Below are 21,065 nucleotides of genomic sequence, written 5' to 3' on the forward strand. Positions count from 1 at the left end.
CTACCGGTGTAATGTTTGCCGCATCACAGATGATAGCCGCGCGGGATTAGCCGAGCGGTCTGAGGCGCTGCAGTCATGGACTGTGCGGCTGGTCCCGGCGGAGGTTCGAGTCCTCCCTCGGGCGTGGGTGTGTGTGTTTGTCCTTAGGATAATTTAGGTTAAGTAGTGTGTAAGCTTAGGGACTGATGACCTTAGCAGTTAAGTCCCATAAGATTTCACATACATTTGAACATCACAGATGATAGTCAGCTCGAACCAAAGTGATGCGTGACACTTTTATGTGAAACTTGAGATTGTCTGTTTCAAAATGACACATCTACTGATTGTGTAAGTTATCTTAATAAATTTCTACAGCATTCCAAAGTTGTAAAGTCCTTTGTGACTCACCCTGTATAAGGTGCTTTAAAAGAGAGACGAACCGTAGGCTGTAAAATGAAGACCCCTGAAAGGAGGACAGTAAAGTCGTTGCCTTCAGAAGAAGGCGTGGTGCCCTATAAGAAGGCTAAGGTCCTAAACTCGCAGCCAGAGGTACACGAACGAGTAACTATGTGATGACAGAGCGAACACGCGCACGCGTGGACCGTGTAACTCCGCTATCCTTTGGACGCAAAAATGAAAAATATAAATGTAGCCCTCACACCCCAATACAAGCCCCAAGCCCAATATCCAAATTTCATAAAAAGAAAAACAAAGTCCCTCTGTACTAACATTGCATGACTGAAAAGAAAGTAATATAAAAAGAAATAGAAAAGAATCTTGTTAGCAAAGTAATTTAACGTTTTGAAAAGAAAATAAAAAAGAAATAGAATCCATTAGTTTCAAGATAAAAAATAGTAGATCGCAAAGTAGAAGACTTGTAGATCACGGAGTGTAACAAGTGACGTCAAAGAATACTCCTTGTGAGTACTCTTTGAGGACACTGCGAAATACAGAAGCTAAAGTTGTACATTGTTAATGAGCTTCTGACACTTGCCTTGTCGTGTCGTAACTGAACTTGTGCGCTTCTACGTAATATTGGTACTCGATACGAGATGGTTTGTAACATTTTGAAGATCTGCGATCTGCTAGAAATGATTAAAAACTGAAAGAGGTAAATCAGCAACTTTGAAAATATCTTTGAAGTAATTCAAGCTAGGAAAATAACTGAATATATTGTCTTAATTTGATTATTATCAACGAAAGACTGAACTTAGAACCAATGCGATAGACAATTAATAGTTCAACTGATAGGAAGTGATGAATAGCGTAAACTCTGAGGAATATACCTAAACTGCGATAAAGTAAATAGCGTGGTCTGGATCTTGCTATAAACTATTTGGCTGAATTTACGTGGCTAATTCCACCCATCTGAAAAAAAGTTACTTCTTTAAGACAATGATAGGATGTGCATAGACTAGAATAAACCAACATAAAGTGAATTTACAGTGTTCGACATTTCTTTCAACTGATTTAATATTACGTGCTCATGAAACATTTACCTGTGCGACAACATAGATTATCAACAGAGCGCAGCATTCATAGATATTCTTTGGCGCTCTAGAAAGTTATCGTACTGATTCAGACTATTTAGCTCACGCGAATTGTAAACTTTCATAGATAAACTCTGGATGTGTATAGACTGTAATCATGATTAGGGCAATAATCTCAGTTTGTATGCATTAACGTGTAGCTAGGCTCGTACACGTCGGGGAGCAAATATTCATCTGAGTCAGCCGGTACAACTAACAAGCACTCGGCGTAAATACAGTGCAGCAAGACAATTCTTTTTTGTGACTTTCCTCGCAAACATTCTACCGCGAGCTAGCTGAAGCCTGAGCATCATTTTTTAACGATCAGTCAGTATAAAAGGGGAAGTTACAACCGCCCACAGCGTTGACTACTACTGAAAACAGATAAATGAAGGCTTCAGAAGAAAGGAAAAGAAAAGTGGTGTACTGCGTTTCGGACGGCGGCGATCCTGCATGCATCCACTGGAGACTTAGTCGTTCTGACTGTTTCGCAATGATAACACTATGCCTCGTCTCCAACGACCACTCGTGACCGGGAACCATTCTCTTCTTTGGCTTAGCGTTGAGGATGTTCAAGAGAGAGTCCCAGTCGACTTGCTTCCTGTACTGGTTGAAGACTATGGGGCAGCCACTGGGAGCACGCTACGAAATTTCAGTCCGCCCTTAATGATAGTGTGAACACTTTCCAGGCTCAACCCGATATCTGCGGCAATGGCTGCTACCGTAACTCTTGAGTAACGAGGACATCCGCCTGTTGGACAATGGCGACAGTAATGCGGTGTGTCGTTCCAGGCCGAGCCTCATCGATCAACGATACCCGTCTTCCACTGAATCGCTTGTGCCCCGTCTTGACTCTTAAAATGGACGTATAGTGCTTTTCGTACACTTACGAGGTGTGGCTAGAAAAAAACCGGACTAGTACTGGTGAAACAATAAAACGAATGCAATAAGGCTGAAAGTCGCGTGGCCTGTCACGTGACTCTCGCTCCGCCTACTGCTCGAGTTTCATCTGCCTCCTGCACTCAGTCTGCCCGTGGCGTCTGTTTTAAGTAGTTGACGTTTTGTCTGTGCGTCGGAAAATGTTGAGTGTACCGAAAGAACAGCGTGTTAACATCAAATTTTGTTTCAAACTAGGAAATTCTGCAAGTGAAACGTTTGTAATGTTACAACAAGTGTACGGCGATGATTGTTTATCGCGAACACAAGTGTGAGTGGTTTAAGCGATTTAAAGATGGCCGCGAAGACACCAGTGATGACACTCGCACTGGCAGACCATTGTCAGCAAAAACTGAGGCAAACATTGAAAAAATCGGTAAACTTGTTCGACAAGATCGCCGTTTAACAATCAGAGCAGTGTCTGAGTTAACAGGAGTTGACAAGGAAAGTGTTAGGCAGATTCTTCATGAAAGTTTCAACATGAACAAAGTGTGTTCAAAAATGGTTCCAAAGTGTCTCACAATTGAACAGAAGGAACGCCGAAGAATGATTTGTTCTGACATCCTGGAAAACATTGAAAGTGATCCCATCTTCTTACAAAATGTTATTACTTGCGATGAATCGTGGTTTTTTACTTACGATCCCGAAACTAAACGCCAATCGATGCATTGGAAAACTCCTGGTTCTCCACGACAAAAAAAAGCACGAATGTCAAAATCGAAATTCAAGGCAATGATGATTGTTTTTTTTTTTTGACATCAAAGGGATTGTGCACATTGATTGGGTACCAGAGGGACAAACAGTGAATCAGCATTACTACATTACCGTCCTGGCTACCCTACGTGAGCGAGTACGGAGAAAACGGAACGATTTGTGGAGAAAAAAGTCATGGATCCTTCACCAAGACAATGCCCCAGCTCACAGTGCGTTGTCAGTGAAGACGTTTTTGGCAAAACACAACATTCCCATCTTAGATCATCCACCCTACTCACCTGATTTGGCCCCCTGTGACTTTTTTCTTTTCCCTAAACTCAAGTCAGCTTTGAAAGGAACTAGATTTGAGACTGTTGAAGCAGTAAAAGAAAAAGCGACGGAAGTAATGTATGGACTTACCGAAAATGATCTGCAGCATTGCTATGAACAGTGGAAAATTCGTATGGAGCGGTGTAGAGACCGAGGAGGAGAGTACATTGAAGGAGATAACATGAAATTGTAAATAATTGTAAATAAATGTTTTTTCCAGCATCAGTCCGGTTTTTTTCTAGCCGCACCTCGTACGCCATTATTCGATGAATTTTCCTTCCCCGTACTTCTTTCGCTATCATGAAACGCTCTACGCCAGTTTTCTCCTCTTCCGAAGTGTGCATTTCACTGTTTTCAGGACGACTGAGTGCAGTGCGTCTTACAATTCACTCTGGCTCTAGTAATCATCACTTGTGCAACCTGCTAACTTTTTTTTTTAAATCTTATGGGACTTAACTGCTAAGGTCATCAGTCCCTAAGCTTACACACTGCTTATCCTAAATCATCCTAAGTACAAACACACACACACCCATGCCCGAGGGAGGACTCGAACCTTCGCCGGGACCAGCCGCACAGTCCATGACTGCAGCACCTCAGACCGCTCGGCTAACCCCGCGCGGCAACCTGCTAACTACTGTCGCAACTACGCACAATGTTAATAACTGTTGCGGTAATGAAGGGGATGCAGATCGGATATGGAGGTATAAAAATAGTGTGATTCGCGAATTCGTGTGTCCTTTCGCAGAAAATATTAACATTAACGCATCGATTACATATCTCAGTCAATGGGAAGTTCGATTTAGGACAAAAGAAGGAAAGTTTCATATGAAATAAAAGTTGGATAGAAAATCACAGCCGAAAAAGGGACTGATAACAGACAATCGTGGAATAATGCTGAAAACACACACACACACATTTCCGTAGCATTCCAAAGTTGTAAAGTCCTTTGTGATCCACCCTGTATAAGGTGCTTTAAAAGAGAAACGATCCGTAGGCTGTAAAATGAAAACCCCTGAAAGACGTCACTCTTCTGACACACTCGGGTATGGACATATGGACACACACTGACACGGACAGGGACACCGATGTCGGAAAGCAACATAAATACCATGAGAAATAGGCTTGGTATAACTTTACACTTCTGACCCGTCACTCAGAAAGACTCATCGGAACCGGGAGCACCTCTAAAGGTGTTCAGCGCAGCTATGGACGAAACGCCGAAAGCAAAAAGTTTAGTGGTCACGACCATACAACCTGTAATAATCACCATCAATTAAACTCGAACTTTACTTTGTTTCAAAAGGAAGCGCCACTGTCTCCTTTGATAAACTTACTATTTACCTCAAAGGCTCTCATAGTCAACATCGTCTAAATTAAAATGTTTGATCATTTCAATTCTTCTTCTTTCGCTTACGCCATAGTCCTGCAGCGATCGCAGGGTCGGCGCAGTTAGAACGGATTTGGCAAGATTAGTGTTAGGAGTGGCCGGATGCCCATCCTGCCGCCATCCCACACCCCCTGGGACGGTATTAGTGTACCCCAGCTGTCTGCGTCTAGTGTAAATCGTGAAATAATGTGAATGTGTATCAAATGTCTGCGAGTCGTGTAACTGAGGCGGGACGTGGGGACCAGGCCGGTATTCACCTATTAGGATATGGGAAACCGCCTAAAAACCACATCCAGGCTGGCTGGCACACCGGCCGTCGTCGTTAAGCCGCCAGGCGGATTCGATCCGGGGCCGGCGCGCCTAACCGAGTCCAGGAGGCAGCGCGTTAGCGTTCTCGGCTATCATGGCCGGTAAAATGTTTGATCATTTCAATTATTTTATATTTTGCATAGAGGAGTACTTTTTTTTATATCTTCAAGTAAAGATTTATTTGTAATCTTCGTCTCTTTGGCCACTAATTCATAGCATTTTTGCTTGTTTCTAATATTCCGGCTGGTGGATACACTCTAACTATTGTGCTTTTACGAAAGACCCATAATAGTCTCTATATCAGTTCATGAGTTCGTATTTGGTCGGTCAGGGCCATCACCGTCGTTTTTTTCTGTTTGGTTTCTTCTGTAGGAGAACACCGACATTTAAAAAAAAGACGTCACACTTCTGCACTGTCGCATTTAAGGGCAGATGTGAGTGACATTGTCTTCTCTGTTTTGAAACGTTTGTATCTGAGCGGTGTCTTTCTGTTTCGTGTTACAGGTCAAAAAGATGGAGGCACTCAAATCAAGCTGGTCATCGACTACGCTAACCAGATGCAAGCTCTGTTCAAGCCTATGCGGTAAGTGAGCGGATCTCTTTTTAAGTGCACTGACGCCCACAGACTATTGTAAAGAGTAACGCTAGTCTCGCCTTCCTGTCACCACTTCTTCCCCGTCTGTGAAGACTGCTTTTGACTAGAGTGGACTGGAGACGAGTTAGTACGTACGTCTCTTGTCGCACACGCAGGCCACAATCTTAATATCTCAGTAACTCAATTGTGGCTGTTTACTTTCGTACCGGCTATGTACTTATACATTAAGTACTCTCATTTGTATATGCTTCTGTTACTACTTTACCAGTTATGATTGCTTCTAGAGCTCATGAACGCGAACGCTTTCTCGGAAAGTTATTTTGAACAGTTTGTTCGGGAGACCAATCTAAGTGAAAAGGTTGCAAAAACATAGGTGAGATATTAACAACAACTAATCTTAATCAAATAGAGAGCATACAGGGATTAGTGACCACAAAGTCGTTGTAGTAAGACTGAAGACCGTAACGTCTAAATCCACCAAAAATAAACGCAAAATATATCTATTTAAAAAGTAGATAAAAATTCGCTTGAGGTCTTCCTAAGAGATAGTCGCCATTCTTTCCGAACTAATGACGTAAATGGAGACCAGTTATTACTTAGATTGAAAGAAATAGTATCGACGGCAATTTAAATATACCAAATAAATTAATAGGACACGTTACTAATCCCTCGTGGAGAACAAAACAGCACAGAACACTGTTGAAACAGTATCTAAAATGCATGCCGAATTCAAAGGAACGCAAAATCTCCAAGATTAGCGGTTTTACTGCAAGTCGAAATTTATCGCAGCCTTCAGTGCGAGATGGTTCATTAGTTTCCACAACGAAACTCTGTCTCGTAATCTTAGAGAAAATCCAAAGAGGTTCTGGTCGTGTGTAAAGTAGACCAGCGATAAGACGCAATCAATTCTTTGACTGCGCAGCAGCAGAAGTGCCACTAAAGCGGAGTTATTAAACACCAAAGAAGAGGAAGCACATATTCCAGAATTAGAATCAAGAACAGCAGGTAAAATGAGTAACTAGATATCCTCGGTCTAGTGAAGCAACTTGTTTGTCTTAATAATGAGACATCTTCCGGTCCAGCTTGTATACCAGTTATGTTCCTTACAGAGTGCCCTCCATACTTAAAATCATATACAACCGCTCTCCCGCTCTCTCGAAGAAAGATCCGTACCTAAAGACTGGAAAGTTGCACAGGTTACACCAGTACTCAAGAAGGGAAATAGGGGTGGTCTGCTGAATTACAGAAACATATCACTAATGTTAGTTTGCAGTAGGATTTTGGAACATGTACTGTGTTTGAACAGTTTGGATTGTCGCGAAGAAAAACGATCTGGTATCTGCCAGCTTGGCCCAGGCTCCAGTTATCATTCATTGTTTAAATTCCAAAAATTCATGACACTGAACTGCATTAACCGGATTTTATTAGTACTACCGGTTTTGGCATTAAGCCATCATCTGACGCCTAACGACAAAACATTCCCGTTTGTAGAATAACATTAAGACAAATTTGCACCTAGCAGTCACATGAAAATATGCTTACAAAAATCACTTGGAACACTTCAATTGTCATGAATATTGAAACACAAAGCATCGAATATTTTAACCCACATGAACCACTTACGAAAACCTCATTCATAGCATTTACAAGTGCAGCAATCGTCCTTTCCATATGTACCCAGTACCTTACCTCTTCACTTTTTGTACTTTTACTGAAATGAGAACAACAATTACAAAGTGGGTAGTAATTTACCACCAGAAGGAGGCCCCTGCTCATACAGCATTTTTGTCTGAAGATCACCACAGATGTGGTCGAAACCGGTTACCGGAATAAATAAATTTGCGATCAAGACTGATTTTAATAGTAACTATTAGTAATAATATTGATCACTGTCTGCTCCCACGATGTATTCAAAAGTAATACAAAGTAGCTTGGTGTCATAGCCCCAAAGATCTCTTTACCTATGAAGATACATCGATAAGTACATTATTCAGTTACAAAATGTGACAAATAGCGTAAAGAAAGCTAAATCGTATCTTCACCATCGTCAAGTAGCACAGTATTTTTTTATATACAATCATGCCGTCATAACACACGGAAAAAGACGTAATGAAAAGCATACATCAGGATCTCAGTTGACGTGGTCACTATGTTAAGACTGAGAATGAAATATTGTATAAATTACAATATTACAGTGTTGTTCAAATTATAGTACAGGCTAAAACAGAGACGAGGCCTAATACAAAAATTATCCAAAAACAATCATGTACTTGAAGTTAGTGACAGAATAAGGTGAGATCTTGTAATTATGAGGCACACCCGAGTTATTACATATCCTGTCCATAAGCTTTTCCAGCTCCATATGAGTTGCTGATGATGCAGATGACATATACAAGATTCATTACTGTGATAATGTATAGTAAAATTACAAAAAGTGAAGAAGTAGGGTCCTGGATACGTATGAATAGCATGATTGCTGCAGTTGTAAATGATATGAATGAGTTTTTATTACGTTTTTCATGTATATTAAAATATTCTGTGCTTTGTGTTTCAATATACATGGCAAATGAAATGGTTTAAGAGATTTGCGTAAGGACATTACCATGAAGCGCCAAAGAAATTGATACAGGCATACATTTTCAAATACAGAGATGTATAAAAACAGGCAAAACAAGGCGCTGCGGTCGGCAACGCCTATATAAGACAACAAATGTCTGCTGCTACAATGGCAGGTTATTAAGATTTAAGTGAGTTTGAAAGCGGTGTTATAGTTGGCCCACGAGCTATAGGACACAGCAAAATGGTTCAAATGGCTCTAAGCACTATGGGACTTAACATCTGAGGTCATCAGTCCCCTAGAACTTAGATCTACTTAAACAAAACTAACCTAAGGCATCACACACATCCATCCATGCACGCGGCAGGATTCGAACCTGCGACCGTCGCAGCAGCGCGATTCCGGACTGAAGCGCCTAGAACCGCTCGGCCACAGCAGCCGGCGGGACACAGCATTTCCGAGGCAGTGATGAAATGGGGATTTTCCTGTACGACAATTTCACGAGTGTACCGTAAATATCAGGAATCCGGTAAAACATCAAATCCGCGACATCGCTGCGGCCGGAAAATGATCCTGCAAAACGGAATCAACGACGACTGAAGAGAATCGCTCAGCGTGACAGAAGTGCAATCCTTCCTCAAATTGCTGCAAATTGCTGCAGATTTCAGTGCTGGGCCATCAACAAGTGTCAGCGTGCGAACCATTCAACGAAACATCATCGATATGAGCTTTCGGAGACGAAGGCCCACTTATGTACCCTGGATGACTTTACGACACAAAGATTTACTCCTCGCCTGGGACCGTCAGCACCGACATTGGATTGTTGATGACTGGAAACATGTTTCCTGGTCGGACGAGTTTCGTTCCAATTGTATCGAGCGGATGGACGTGTACGAGTATGGAGACAACCTCATTAATCCATGGGCCCTGCACGCCAGAAGGGGACTGTTCAAACTGATGGAGGCTCTGCAGTGGTGTGGGGCGTGGGCATTTTGAGTGATATGGGGCCCGTGACACGTCTAGATACGATTTGACAGGTGACACGAACGTAAGTGTTCTGTCCGATCACGTGCATCCGTTCATGTCTATTGTGCCCTCAGACGGATATGGGCAATTCCAGCATGACAATGAAACACTCCACACGTCCAGCATTGCTACAGAGTGACTCCAGGTACACCCTTCTGATTTCAAACGCTTCCGCTAGCTACCAAACTCCACAGATATGGCCGGCCGTTGTGGCCGAGCGGTTCTAGGCGCTTCAATCTGGAACCGAGCGACCCCTACGGTCGCAGGTTCGAATCCTGCCTCGGGCATGGATGTGTGTAATGTCCTTACGTTAGTCAGGTTTAAATAGTTCTAAGTTTTAGGGGACTGAAGACCTCAGATCTTCAGTCCCATAGTGCTCAGAGCCATTTTTTCCCCGGATATGAACATTATTGAGCATATCTGAGATGCCTTTCAACGTTCTGTTCGGGAAAGATCTCCACCCCCTCCTACTCTTAGGAATTAATAGACAGCACTGCAGAATTCATGGTGTCAAATCCTTCCAGCACTACTTCAGACATTAGCCGAGTCCATACCACGTCGTGTTGCGGCACTTCTGCGTGGTGGCGGGGGCCCTACAAGATATTAGGCAGTTTATCAGTTTCTTTGGCTCTTCAGTGTATACCGACTGCTGAAAAATGACTGCAAAAACTACGTTTAAATTCCGCCAATCTAGAAAGTGCGGCATCGCATTTTGGTCGTTCTGAGCCACGTAGTTAACGACTACGTGCGCCACAAAAGGTACAGCGCTCCCGATCTGCATCGAAGTTTAACCCGCGCGCACCTGTAGGAGCTGTCGATGTTGTAACTGCAGTCTCAGCACCCGCGCCGCGCCGCGCCGCGCCTCGTTTAGCAGCGCTTTCGGCCGCTCGGAGCAGCCTTGTTAGGTAAACTTTGCACGTATGCAACTGTGCCCGCCACGGCGGGCGGGGCGGCCCCTGGAATTGTGCTGCGCGCACAAACTGCGAACTTGGCGCCCGCCAGCCGAGCGTCGCCTTAGACGAGGAGCTGCGCCCGCAGCAAACACAACCCGCGGGCCGCGCCAGCCAGGTGCTGCGCGCGCATCAACATCAACATCCGCACCTGCCGCCGCCGACTCCAGCTCCCCGGAGAGCCCACAAGTGTTATTACACCATTTACGAAGTTCCATTCGCGAGGTGAGCGGAGCACAAACACGGCTCCGCTCAAAATTCCCTGCGTGACGAGACCTGCCTTAAGTTCACACAGTGGAGTATTTCTATGCTTTCTGGACATTCTGGAGAATGTCTCGAACACTTGATTGAGAGATGCTGCCCCCCGTGAAATTTGCGACACAGCAACGTTGACACACTACGGTCACATGTGCACTACTCAACACTGTCTCCTCACAACTGACTGGTCAAATGCGCGTCTGTTGCTTACGGCTGCTAGTTCAAGCTACCACCGCAGTTACTACGCTGACGTCACTTCTACACTAGACGAGGCCCACGAGAAAGACAGGCCGCGGCGCGTACGTCACGAAGGTAGTCATGAACTCACCCGCTCGCTCGCTCAGCTCAGCAGACAAAATGCGCTTCTAAACCTGTTAACTTGCAGCTGGCGTGTAGGCACTAACGAGAATTGCATCTTCCACTGGAATCTCCTATTATGAAGCCTTACTGATTAACAGTACAACAGCAAAATTTAATTTAAGATCAATACTCGATATAAATGGTATAACGGCTTGTTTATAGCATTTAGTCTCTTCTGCTTAACAGTACTCAATACATGCTGGAAGTGGTGCCTTATGCAACTGCCGGCCAAAGTGGCCGTGCGGTTAAAGGCGCTGCAATCTGGAACCGCAAAACCGCTACGGTCGCAGGTTCGAATCCTGCCTCGGGCATGGATGTTTGTGATGTTCTTAGGTTAGTTAGGTTTAAGTAGCTCTAAGTTCTAGGTGACTGATGACCTCAGCAGTTGAGTCCCATAGTGCTCAGAGCCATTTGAACCATTTGAACCTTATGCAACTGATAAACATTTTATTGTACGCCGGTACAGCCGTAACAAATTACAAGTAGGCCCATGGACTTCCCATGATTATAGGACTAATAACACTAATATTCCATAATAGCGGGTTCCAGTAGAAGATACAGTTTTAGTTTGTACGACACGCCTAGTTACGAGTTAACAGGTGTAGAAACGTAGTTTCTCTGCTGATTTGAGCGAGCGAGCGCAGGACTACCTTCGTGACGTAAGCGCCGCGGCCTGTCTTCCTCGTAGGCCTCGTACACGAGAGTTAAAAGTCTCGGAACTTCTCGACGGGCGTTGCATAAATGGTGATTCACGAAGGTATGAAAATATTTTAGTACGTTATTCTACAAGTAAAACTAAAGAAAAAAGATCTGATAGTTACGGAGTTAAGGCTAATAAAAGATTTTGCCTGAAATTTAGCAACTTTGCTAATATGAAGCCATCGCAAAACTGTATGAGGTCAAAATAAAGCAAAATTTCCATTTATTTTGTTGTTATTGATCTGGTGAACCTAATAAAACATGTCCCAGACGTGTATCTGCAGTAGTTTACCAGAACATCCAGAGAAGCACAGAAGTAGTTTCGTAAAATTTTTAATTTATTAACTACTTGGCCCAATTTGTTTTTTAAATTCCAGGAAATTGCACAAAGTTTTCAAAAGAAGTTGTAGAGAATTTAATTTTGGAAAAATTATGGTAATAACGTTAGCTAAAACTGTATGAATGTGTCAGATAATCTGCTTTTATTGATATCACAGTACACGTGAATTCTTGTTAAACCGGAAAAAAGGAAGCTCAGTGTTAAGGAAGTTGTACAGTATACATACAATTTCACAATAAATGTTCGAAAATGTCTCTCCCGAATTCAATGCATTTAGCTGTAAGTCTATGAATAGATTTTGTTGCTCGTTTCAGTTTCACAGGGTTCTTCGGAATTTCGTCTGATGGTTCGTGCATTCGGAATCCTCCGAGTTGGATAACATACGCGATATTCGTTAACTGCAGCCGTAGCATTACCATAACATTTGCCATAAATAAACACCATATCGGCTTATTCCTCTGTCGTAAATTTGAAAGGCATCCCTATTTCATAAATAATCTACAAATCACAACAGTTACTATATGGTTTCACTTAAATGCGGCCTGCAGGTGTGGCCTAGCGGTTCTAGGCGCTTCAGTCTGGAACCGCGCGACCGCTACGAACGCAGGTTCGAATCCTGCCTCGGACATGGATGTGTGTGATGTCCTTAGGTTAGTTAGGCTGAAATAGTTCTAAGTTCTAGGGTACTGATGACCTCAGAAGTTAAGTCCCATAGTGCTCAGAGCCATTTGAACCATTTTGAACTTAAATGCGCTGTTGTCATTATGTTCTTGCTCTGAACAATACAGAAAACTAACTCGTTTCAAGGTTAGGAAACGACTGAAACAACTCACTAACGGTTGCCAACAACGATATAAACGTTTCTACACTCTTAATGTAAAGTTAACAAATTTACTTTTATAATAATCTTTGCTTCTCTGAATGTTCTGGAAAACTACTGCAGATACACGTCTGGGACTTGTTTTATTAGGGTCGCCAGTCCAATAAGAATAAAATAAATGTAAATGGTGCTTTACTTTAACATCGTACAGTTTTGCGAAGGCTTCATATTACCAAAGTTGCTAAATTGCAGGCAAAATCTTTTATTAGCCGTAACTCCATAACTAAAGATTTGCGAACCTTTGTTTATATGAACTTCTTTCTTTACCTTTACTTGCAGAATAGCATATTAAAATATTTGCATATCTTCGTGAATCACCCTGTACACCTCAATAAGACATTTTGCTAAAAGTTTTTAGTTTTATTAGAAAATTTTGATTCAAAATTTTAAGTACCATTTCTATTCGATAAATAAAGAACCCAGATAAAAGAAAATACTATTTACGTTTAACAAAAAGAGAACAATAAACCCCGCATAACAATACTATTCATTATGCAAGCAGAAACGGACAGCTTTCTCAAACTGCTCGAAGTTTTCGAACTTCAACAACGCTCGGAAATCTTGAAAAGTAGATTTTTTTCGAGTGCTTCTGAGAAATGTATCGCGCTGCTTTAGGAAACAGACGTCCTTGCATTGACTTCAGATCCTAGAAGTAAGGAGAAAATTGAAGTGGGACACTCCTCGAAGTCGCCTTGTAAAGAGGTCGTCATCAGTGCTCTGCCCAAAGGCAGGTTTTCACGTGGTACCTCTCCATGCTCTCCTGTCTCCTGTTCTGTTCCTTTTATGTCGTCTGTCATCTTGTATCTCCTCCTTCCTCTCAGTGTCCTCCCACGAACTAGACCTTCCAAAACGTCTCTTAGCAGGCACTACCGTCTCAACAAATGTCCCATCCAGTACTTCTTCCTTTTTCTTATAGCCTGCAGCAATCTTGTCCTCTCGCCGACATTTTCCAACACTTTTTTGTTACTTACTCTTTCCATTCAGCTTACAGTCTCCATACTCCTCCATTATCTTGTATCTTCTCTTTCCTCTCAATCTCCTCCTATGAATAAGGCGTTCCAAAGCGTCTGTTAGCAACAGATGCCCCATCCAGTTCTTCTTCCTCTCTCTTATAACCTGCGCAGCAATCTTGTCCTGTCACCGACACTTTGCAACACTCTTTCGTTTTTCCATTCAGATTACAATCTCCATTCTCCTCCATACCCACATCTCAAATGCTTCGGTTTCTCATCCTCTCGCTTCAACCTCCATGTTTCTGTTCCATAAAGTGTCTCACTCCAGACAAAACACTGTAACACCCCACCCGTCACTTATCTGGTTTTGTCGTGTGTTCTCCCTAGCTAATTGACTAACAGATCAACAGAGAGTGCAAAACTGTCGCAATATCAGATAACGCAAAGAAAGTAATAAAGCCCTGTGACTCCTGATTGAACTGCAGTGGCAGTGTTGACATTAATTGATTCAGAATTGATCCATTTTAATTAAAAAGGGGTGCACATTGATGTTATATTCAGCTATTGAACACCAGATGCAAATATTGAACATAAAATCAATTAAGAAAGTGACTTGGGATTTCAACTACTTGATTGAAAACAGATGTAGTCGATTAGCACAAATTTATTTTTAACTCTCGACCTTCCATCATCACATTACATGACTCTCCTAACAGGCAGTGGCAATAAATTGCGTTTACTTGGAGTAAAGCGCAATAAATCAAAATTAAAATTCCTGTCAACTGACCCAGGCGTAAAGCAGAGTGCAAGAAGAATTCTACAATACACAGCCCATGAAACCCTCGCGGAAACTTTGCCGACGTGATCCAACAAATTAATCAGTGGCCTAACTCAAGCCGGAGTGGGCGCAATATCACCGAATTCAGCGTGCCGGGGCGTCGTCGTTGTCCGGCGTCAGCCGGCCTCGTGGTGCTGCAAGGCTGCGCTCGTCTATTCACTCCTAGCTATGTCGCTCAGTACACAGCTGAACGAAAAACTTTCTATCTCCAAGCTCAATCGTTCCGTTTTCAAAATCCTAAACTGCAGAGATGCTCACTGTCTCTCAGGCAAGCTGAGTAAAGAGCGCCAAGTCCGCACTCTAGTCAAGCTGGGGACGGAAAACTTCTACGGAGACTTCTGCCAGTCCGCACTTCACCTCGGTTTCCCCTCCAGCAAAATCACTTACGCCAATTGCAGCGCAAGTCGCGTTAATTATGCATCGCTTCCCAGTGCTGACCAATGCCTGTTCTGGGAAGAGAACAAATTCCCACAAAATTTCCCTTCCTCTCGCAGGCCACCAATCAAGGTTAGCATTTGTATAAAACACCAATTCTTCCGAAATTCTGACTCCCAGGAGAGTACTTCAAATTCCTTGGTCCTACGTTCCCCACGGAGGCTGGCATATTTCATTCTATCGCTCTTCCCCTGATTTACTGCAGACTCTGCAGACCGTGAATTCAGCGTGAAGTTGCTATAGTCACTAACATGCATATTTCGGCCTCTGTTGACCGTTCCACCATAGCTTTGTGCGGCTTTCTCGCATGTTTCACTGAAAATGGGACGACAGATATTTATCAACAGGTGTACAAGTACTCTGTCTGCTTCCTGGTACATCAGCATGGGGTCAACCACCCCCTCACTGTGACTTATTTTAAGGCCTCTGGAGGCCGAGCCCCGTTACCGCTTTCTCAGAGTTTGAGCCGCCCTAAGCTGCCTATTGTCACTTCCCTTCGCCGCTCCCCAGCCGCACACCGCCACCCGGCCGCGGTCAACTCTGAATACTTCCCTGAAATAAACTAGCCTCCAGTAAATCAACGCGTTTCCACAAAGTTTTCACGTCTCGTGAATTACTTTAAAACCATCACCCAACATTAATTATTCCAATACGTCCATACTATACCCTCTACAAGATGCATTGTGCATTGTCAGTCATTTTTGTTCAGCCCTACTGTTCGCTCAACGTGAGTTCGGTGATCTTTAATGACTTCATGTAAGGGGCATAGTTCTTGCCATCTTACAACACTTGCCATATTTTTTCCTCAGAACTTTATCTAGTTTGCCCCGTAATAATAATCTCCTCTTCATATTGACTGCCGCCTTCGCTACAGCAGTGCAAGTTTTCACATCCTGATGGCGCCAGAGGTGATTATCACAAAGTAGTATGACAACGTAGTTGTAATGTTCATGTACCTCTAACTGCCCTTTCTGAACATGCCGCACTGGCTAAACTCGACAAGTTCTGACGACTTCTAGTTGGCTCTGCGCCTTCCATCTGCAGACAGAGAGACGGCAGGTGGGTAGCGGCAGCAGGCTGCAGGTGTCCGAGGCCTGCGACCTCTGGCAAGCGCTAATTGCGGTGCAGGCGGCAGTGTCACGGCGCCGCTACACGCCCCTCGGCCGCGCGCAGCCCGTGTTCCTCTGGTTCTGGCTCGTCTCGCTACATACGCACACCACACCACCGGCCTGGCTATTAAGCAAGGGGCGAGCCAGCGGCTAGCGGGGCAGCGGCGCGGAAAATACCCGCCGCGGGCAGCTGCCACTTTCCCAGGCAGTTTGCTCTGCAGGAGTCGGGGGGCAGGCCCGGGAATTGCCCACTAGCTTAAGGGAAAAGCGCTCCTCCACTTTACATCAACCTTTCCACTGCATCTCATCTCCGCCTATATAGGAGTAAACGTACATCTACATACTGAATTTCTAAGTTAGCCACAAAATCGCCACCATTCCCTCCCCCATACACTCGTGAAACTGCAAGTCATACGTTCCTAAAACAGCTACAAGCATCTGATTACAAATCGTTGAGTCATGTGATAACTACTTCCCAACATATCTTTTTTAATTCTCTAAACATTGCTACGATCAATATTTAGAACTGTTCACATTTTCCTCAAAAGCTACACTACTGGCCGTTAAAATTCCTACACCAAGAAGAAATGCAGATGATAAACGGGTATTCATTGGAAAAATATATTATACTAGAACTGACATGTGATTACATTTTCACGCAATTTGGGTGCAAAGATCCTGAGAAATCAGTATCCAGAACAACCACCTCTGGCCGTAATAACGGCCTTGATACCCCTGGGCAAAGACTCAAACAGAGCTTGGATGGCGTGTACAGGTACAGCTGCCCATGCAGCTTCAACACGATACCACAGTTCATCAGGAGTAGTGAATGGCGTATTGTGACGAGCCAGTTGCTCGGCCACCATTGACCAGACGTCTTCAATTGGTAAGAGATCTGGAGAATGTGCTGGCCAGTGCAGCAGTTGAACATTTTCTGTATCCAGAAAGCCCCGTACAGGACCTGCAACATGCAGTCGTGCATTATCCTGCTGAAATGTAGGGTTTCGCAGGGATCGAATGAAGGGTAGAGCCACGGGTCGTAACACATCTGAAATGTAACGTCCACTGTTCAAAGTGCCGTCAATGCGAACAAGAGGTGACCGAGACGTGTAACCAATGGCACCCCATACCATCACGCCGGGTGATACGCCAGTATGGCGATGACGAATACACCCTTCCAATGTGCGTCCACCGCGATGTCGCCAAACACGGATGCGACCATCATCATGCTGTAAACAGAACCTGCATTCATCCGAAAAAATGACGTTTTGTCATTCGTGCACCCAGGTTCGTCGTCGAGTACACCATCGCAGGCGCTCCTGTCTGTGATGCACCGTCAAGGGTAACCGCAGCCATGGTCTCCGAGCTGATAGTCCATGCTGCTGCAAACGTCGTAGCGTTCTCGCTTCCCGCGCCCGGGTTCCCGGGTTCGATTCCCGGCGGGGTAAGGGATTTTCTCTGCCTCGTGATGACTGGGTGTTGTGTGATGTCCTTAGGTTAGTTAGGTTTAAGTAGTTCTAAGTTCTAGGGGACTGATGACCATAGATGTTAAGTCCCATAGTGCTCAGAGTCATTTTGCAAACGTCGTCGAACTGTTCGTGCAGATGGTTGTTGTATTGCAAACGTCGCTATCTGTTTACTCAGGGATCGAGACGTGGCTGCACGATCCGTTACAGCCATGCGGATAAGATGCCTGTCATCTCGACTGCTAGTGATACAAGGCCGTTGGGATCCAGCACGGCGTTCGCTATTACCCTCCTGAACCCACCGATTCCATATTCTGCTAACGGTCATTGGATTTCGACCAATGCGAACAGCAATGTCGCGATACGATTACCGCAATCGCGATAGGATACAATCCGACCTTTATCAACGTCGGAAACGTAATGGTACGCATTTCTCCTCCTTACACGAGGCATCACAACAACGTTTCACCAGGCAACGCCGGTCAACTGCTGTTTGTGTATGAGAAATCGATTGGAAACTTTCCTCATGTCAGCACGTTGTAGGTGTCGCCACCGGCCCTAACCTTGTGTGAATGCTCTGAAAAGTTAATCGTTTGCATATCACAGTATCTCCTTCCTGTCGGTTAAATTTCGCGTCTGTAGCACGTCATCTTCGTGGTGTAGCAATTTTAATGGCCAGTAGCGTATTTCCTTCCTAAACTATCAGCAGTACAATCACATAATTTTGCAAGTACCTTCAGTGGTACAAGTGATTACTGCCTGAAACATTTATTGTCTATAACGTTCACAGAAAGGAAATGTTCAACTTGAATGTCATACCTGACGCTGAAGCTTTTTACTGAATGATCATTGAAAATGCAGTAAGCGATCAACTGTTATTTTGCGGGCTTTGGGGGAGGGGTTGGGGTGGGATGGGGGGCAGTCAGTGACAAAAATTTCTAAAAGGTTTGAAATTACATCTAAACTTTTTTGAGGCCACTGCTCTGATTCTCAACTCGTCATCAATATCATTTCCTTCCAGCGAGTCAGGTAGGAACTTTGTGAAAGGTACGCCATCATTGATTTCTGTCCTATCACAGCTTTTCTCTCTCCACTTCATTCCACGTTACTACTTTGCTCTTGAGATCTTCATTAACCTGACCTGCCCATCTCTTCCTAGGCCGCCCGGTTGGTCTTTTACCTGGTAACTACATTTTGAAATAGTAACGTGACGCCACTCCACTGAATACTATAACTTCACAAATAAACTATCAAAATTCAAACTGCATACAAAAGCGAATGAACTGTCTTTGTCCTATACTTGCTAACGCGAAGCTAACGTATTATCGTTTTGAAATTCCTCCACCTTCACCCAGACATTACAGGGGCTACAAGGATGACGCAGGTACGCCGTTTCAGGTCATCTGAGGCGCTTCAGGAGGATCTCGGAATTCTAAACAACACTCTTTTGTTTTGTTTTACAAGGATCAAAGCATCTTTAAATCCGATAAAAAACAGATTTTTTTTAATTCTATAGTGGTGGTACCGTTAAGTTTACCACTAGTCTCATCTTTGCTGCTACTCATTACTTTCGTCTTTCTCCGGCTTACTCTCAATCTCTAGTTTGTGCTCATTAGACTGTTCATTACATTCAACAAGTGCTGCAGTGCTCCCTCTCTTTCACTAAGAATACCAATGTCGTCAGACATCTAATTCCGTCATTGTTTCTTCGATGTATAGTCTGAACAGATTCTTTCTTATGCGACTACTTCCGTCTTGGTCTTCCATTCTTATTTTTCCCTCTTCGTTTTGTGCGTACTATATATTATTGGTATTTCCCTGTAGCCACCACGTATGTTCTAAGACTTTCAAACACCTTGCACAATTTACATTGTCGAACGCTTTATCTACGTCCAAAAGCCGGCCGGAGTGGTCGAGCGGTTCTAGGTGCTTCAGTCTGGAACCGCGCGACCGCTACGGTTGCAGGTTCGAGACCTGCCTCCGGCATGTATGTGTGTGATGTCCTTAGGTTAGTTAGGTTTAAGTACTTCTAAGTTCTAAGGGACTGATGACCTCAGGTGTTAAGTCCCATAGTGCACGTCCACAAGTCCGATGGTCCTGTCTTGATTTGTATAAATAAAGTTCGATATTCGAGGCCTGAAACGTACCTTGCAATGCAATTATACCCGTATCATTGTGACTGAAAGCAATTCTTCATGTATTTGGAAAGTCTGTGCACATGCACATTCTTTTTTCCTTTGCAGCTCTTTGAAATATGAACCCACCAATACACTCACATACAACTTGGGCTTAAATCACTCACTCGTAACGAATTCTGTAGCAGGTATATGTAGAGAAATAAATATTAGAATGTAGGCTGTGAAAACAACGTAAAGCATATCATTTTGACAAGGAATACACTGAAACACGAACCGGTAGTACTTCGCGTCTGTTTGTGTTTCAGTGGTCAGCATCTGCTATCTACAAAGCTTTCTGATTGCATGCAGCTTAAAGACCTCACCCCAAATACACACACACACACACACACACACACACACACACACACAAACTCGCGCGCGCCACATAGCTGCCACATATACGCCCTAAAATAACAAGCAGGATAAAACAGTGACCGCATGTGGTATTTGCGTTTGCATACGCGAGTGAACAGTCACTTATCCGAGTAGCAATAGTCAAAATGAAAAGAGAGAAAGACATGAAAAGAGAGAGAGAGAGAGGGTATTTACAGTTCGACAGTATTGCTGAAGCCAACTCTCATATCCAAACGTGAATTCCTGACAGGAAAAATGAATCTTTATTCCATTTTTAACCCCGCGCTTTTTTTAACACACGACTGTGGCTCTAAAAACCGTTTACATCGTCGTCATCATGCGATCATCATTATCCGATAATCCGTTGATGATCATCCGATTATCCGATGATAGATCATCAGTATCACCATCATAGTTCGAGAATCATCATGAAGTCATCAAATGATCATGGACCCTTAAGGCCATGGGCTATCATAACAAGCTTGGCTCAATCTCCTTTCTAGAGCTTCATTCTTCAAGTTGCCTCAACTCCCAGTAGGGATAACTCATTTCACTGCTCATATCAGCACATTCTTTATCTGTCAAGGAAATACATCTTCCGTGCTTTTCCCCCGTCACAGGTCTGGTAATTGCATTTTCTCACATCCATGCTACAAGACTTGCTAACGAGATCTGCTCCGTTTTCAAAACTTCTTGTAATCCCCGATCGACCCATTGTATCCTTAACATTTTTTTTTTTTTTTGTCCACTGTCTCGACTCGAATCCAACTTTGACAGGTACGATCATCGCGATCGCACGTCTTTCTAAGATTCGAATTTCTTTCTATCCATCCTCGAAGCCGTCGATGTTTACAAAATATATGACCAATTCTTGGCACTTCAGAAGTTTCACCAGACCGAAGAAG

General features: G+C 43.6%; 1 protein-coding gene across 1 annotated transcript in view; it reads left to right on the forward strand.

The window, feature by feature from the left end:
- The window catches only part of LOC126456532 (extracellular serine/threonine protein CG31145-like), a 312,135-nt gene that overhangs the window by 179,505 nt on the left and 111,565 nt on the right, over positions 1-21,065 (forward strand). The window contains exon 5 of the mRNA XM_050092282.1: positions 5,668-5,746. Within this exon, the coding sequence (XP_049948239.1) occupies positions 5,668-5,746 (79 nt within the window). The remainder of the gene's footprint in view (positions 1-5,667; positions 5,747-21,065) is intronic.

The sequence above is a fragment of the Schistocerca serialis genome, chromosome 2 (genome assembly GCF_023864345.2).
Source record: "Schistocerca serialis cubense isolate TAMUIC-IGC-003099 chromosome 2, iqSchSeri2.2, whole genome shotgun sequence".
NCBI classification, from domain to species: domain Eukaryota; kingdom Metazoa; phylum Arthropoda; class Insecta; order Orthoptera; family Acrididae; genus Schistocerca; species Schistocerca serialis.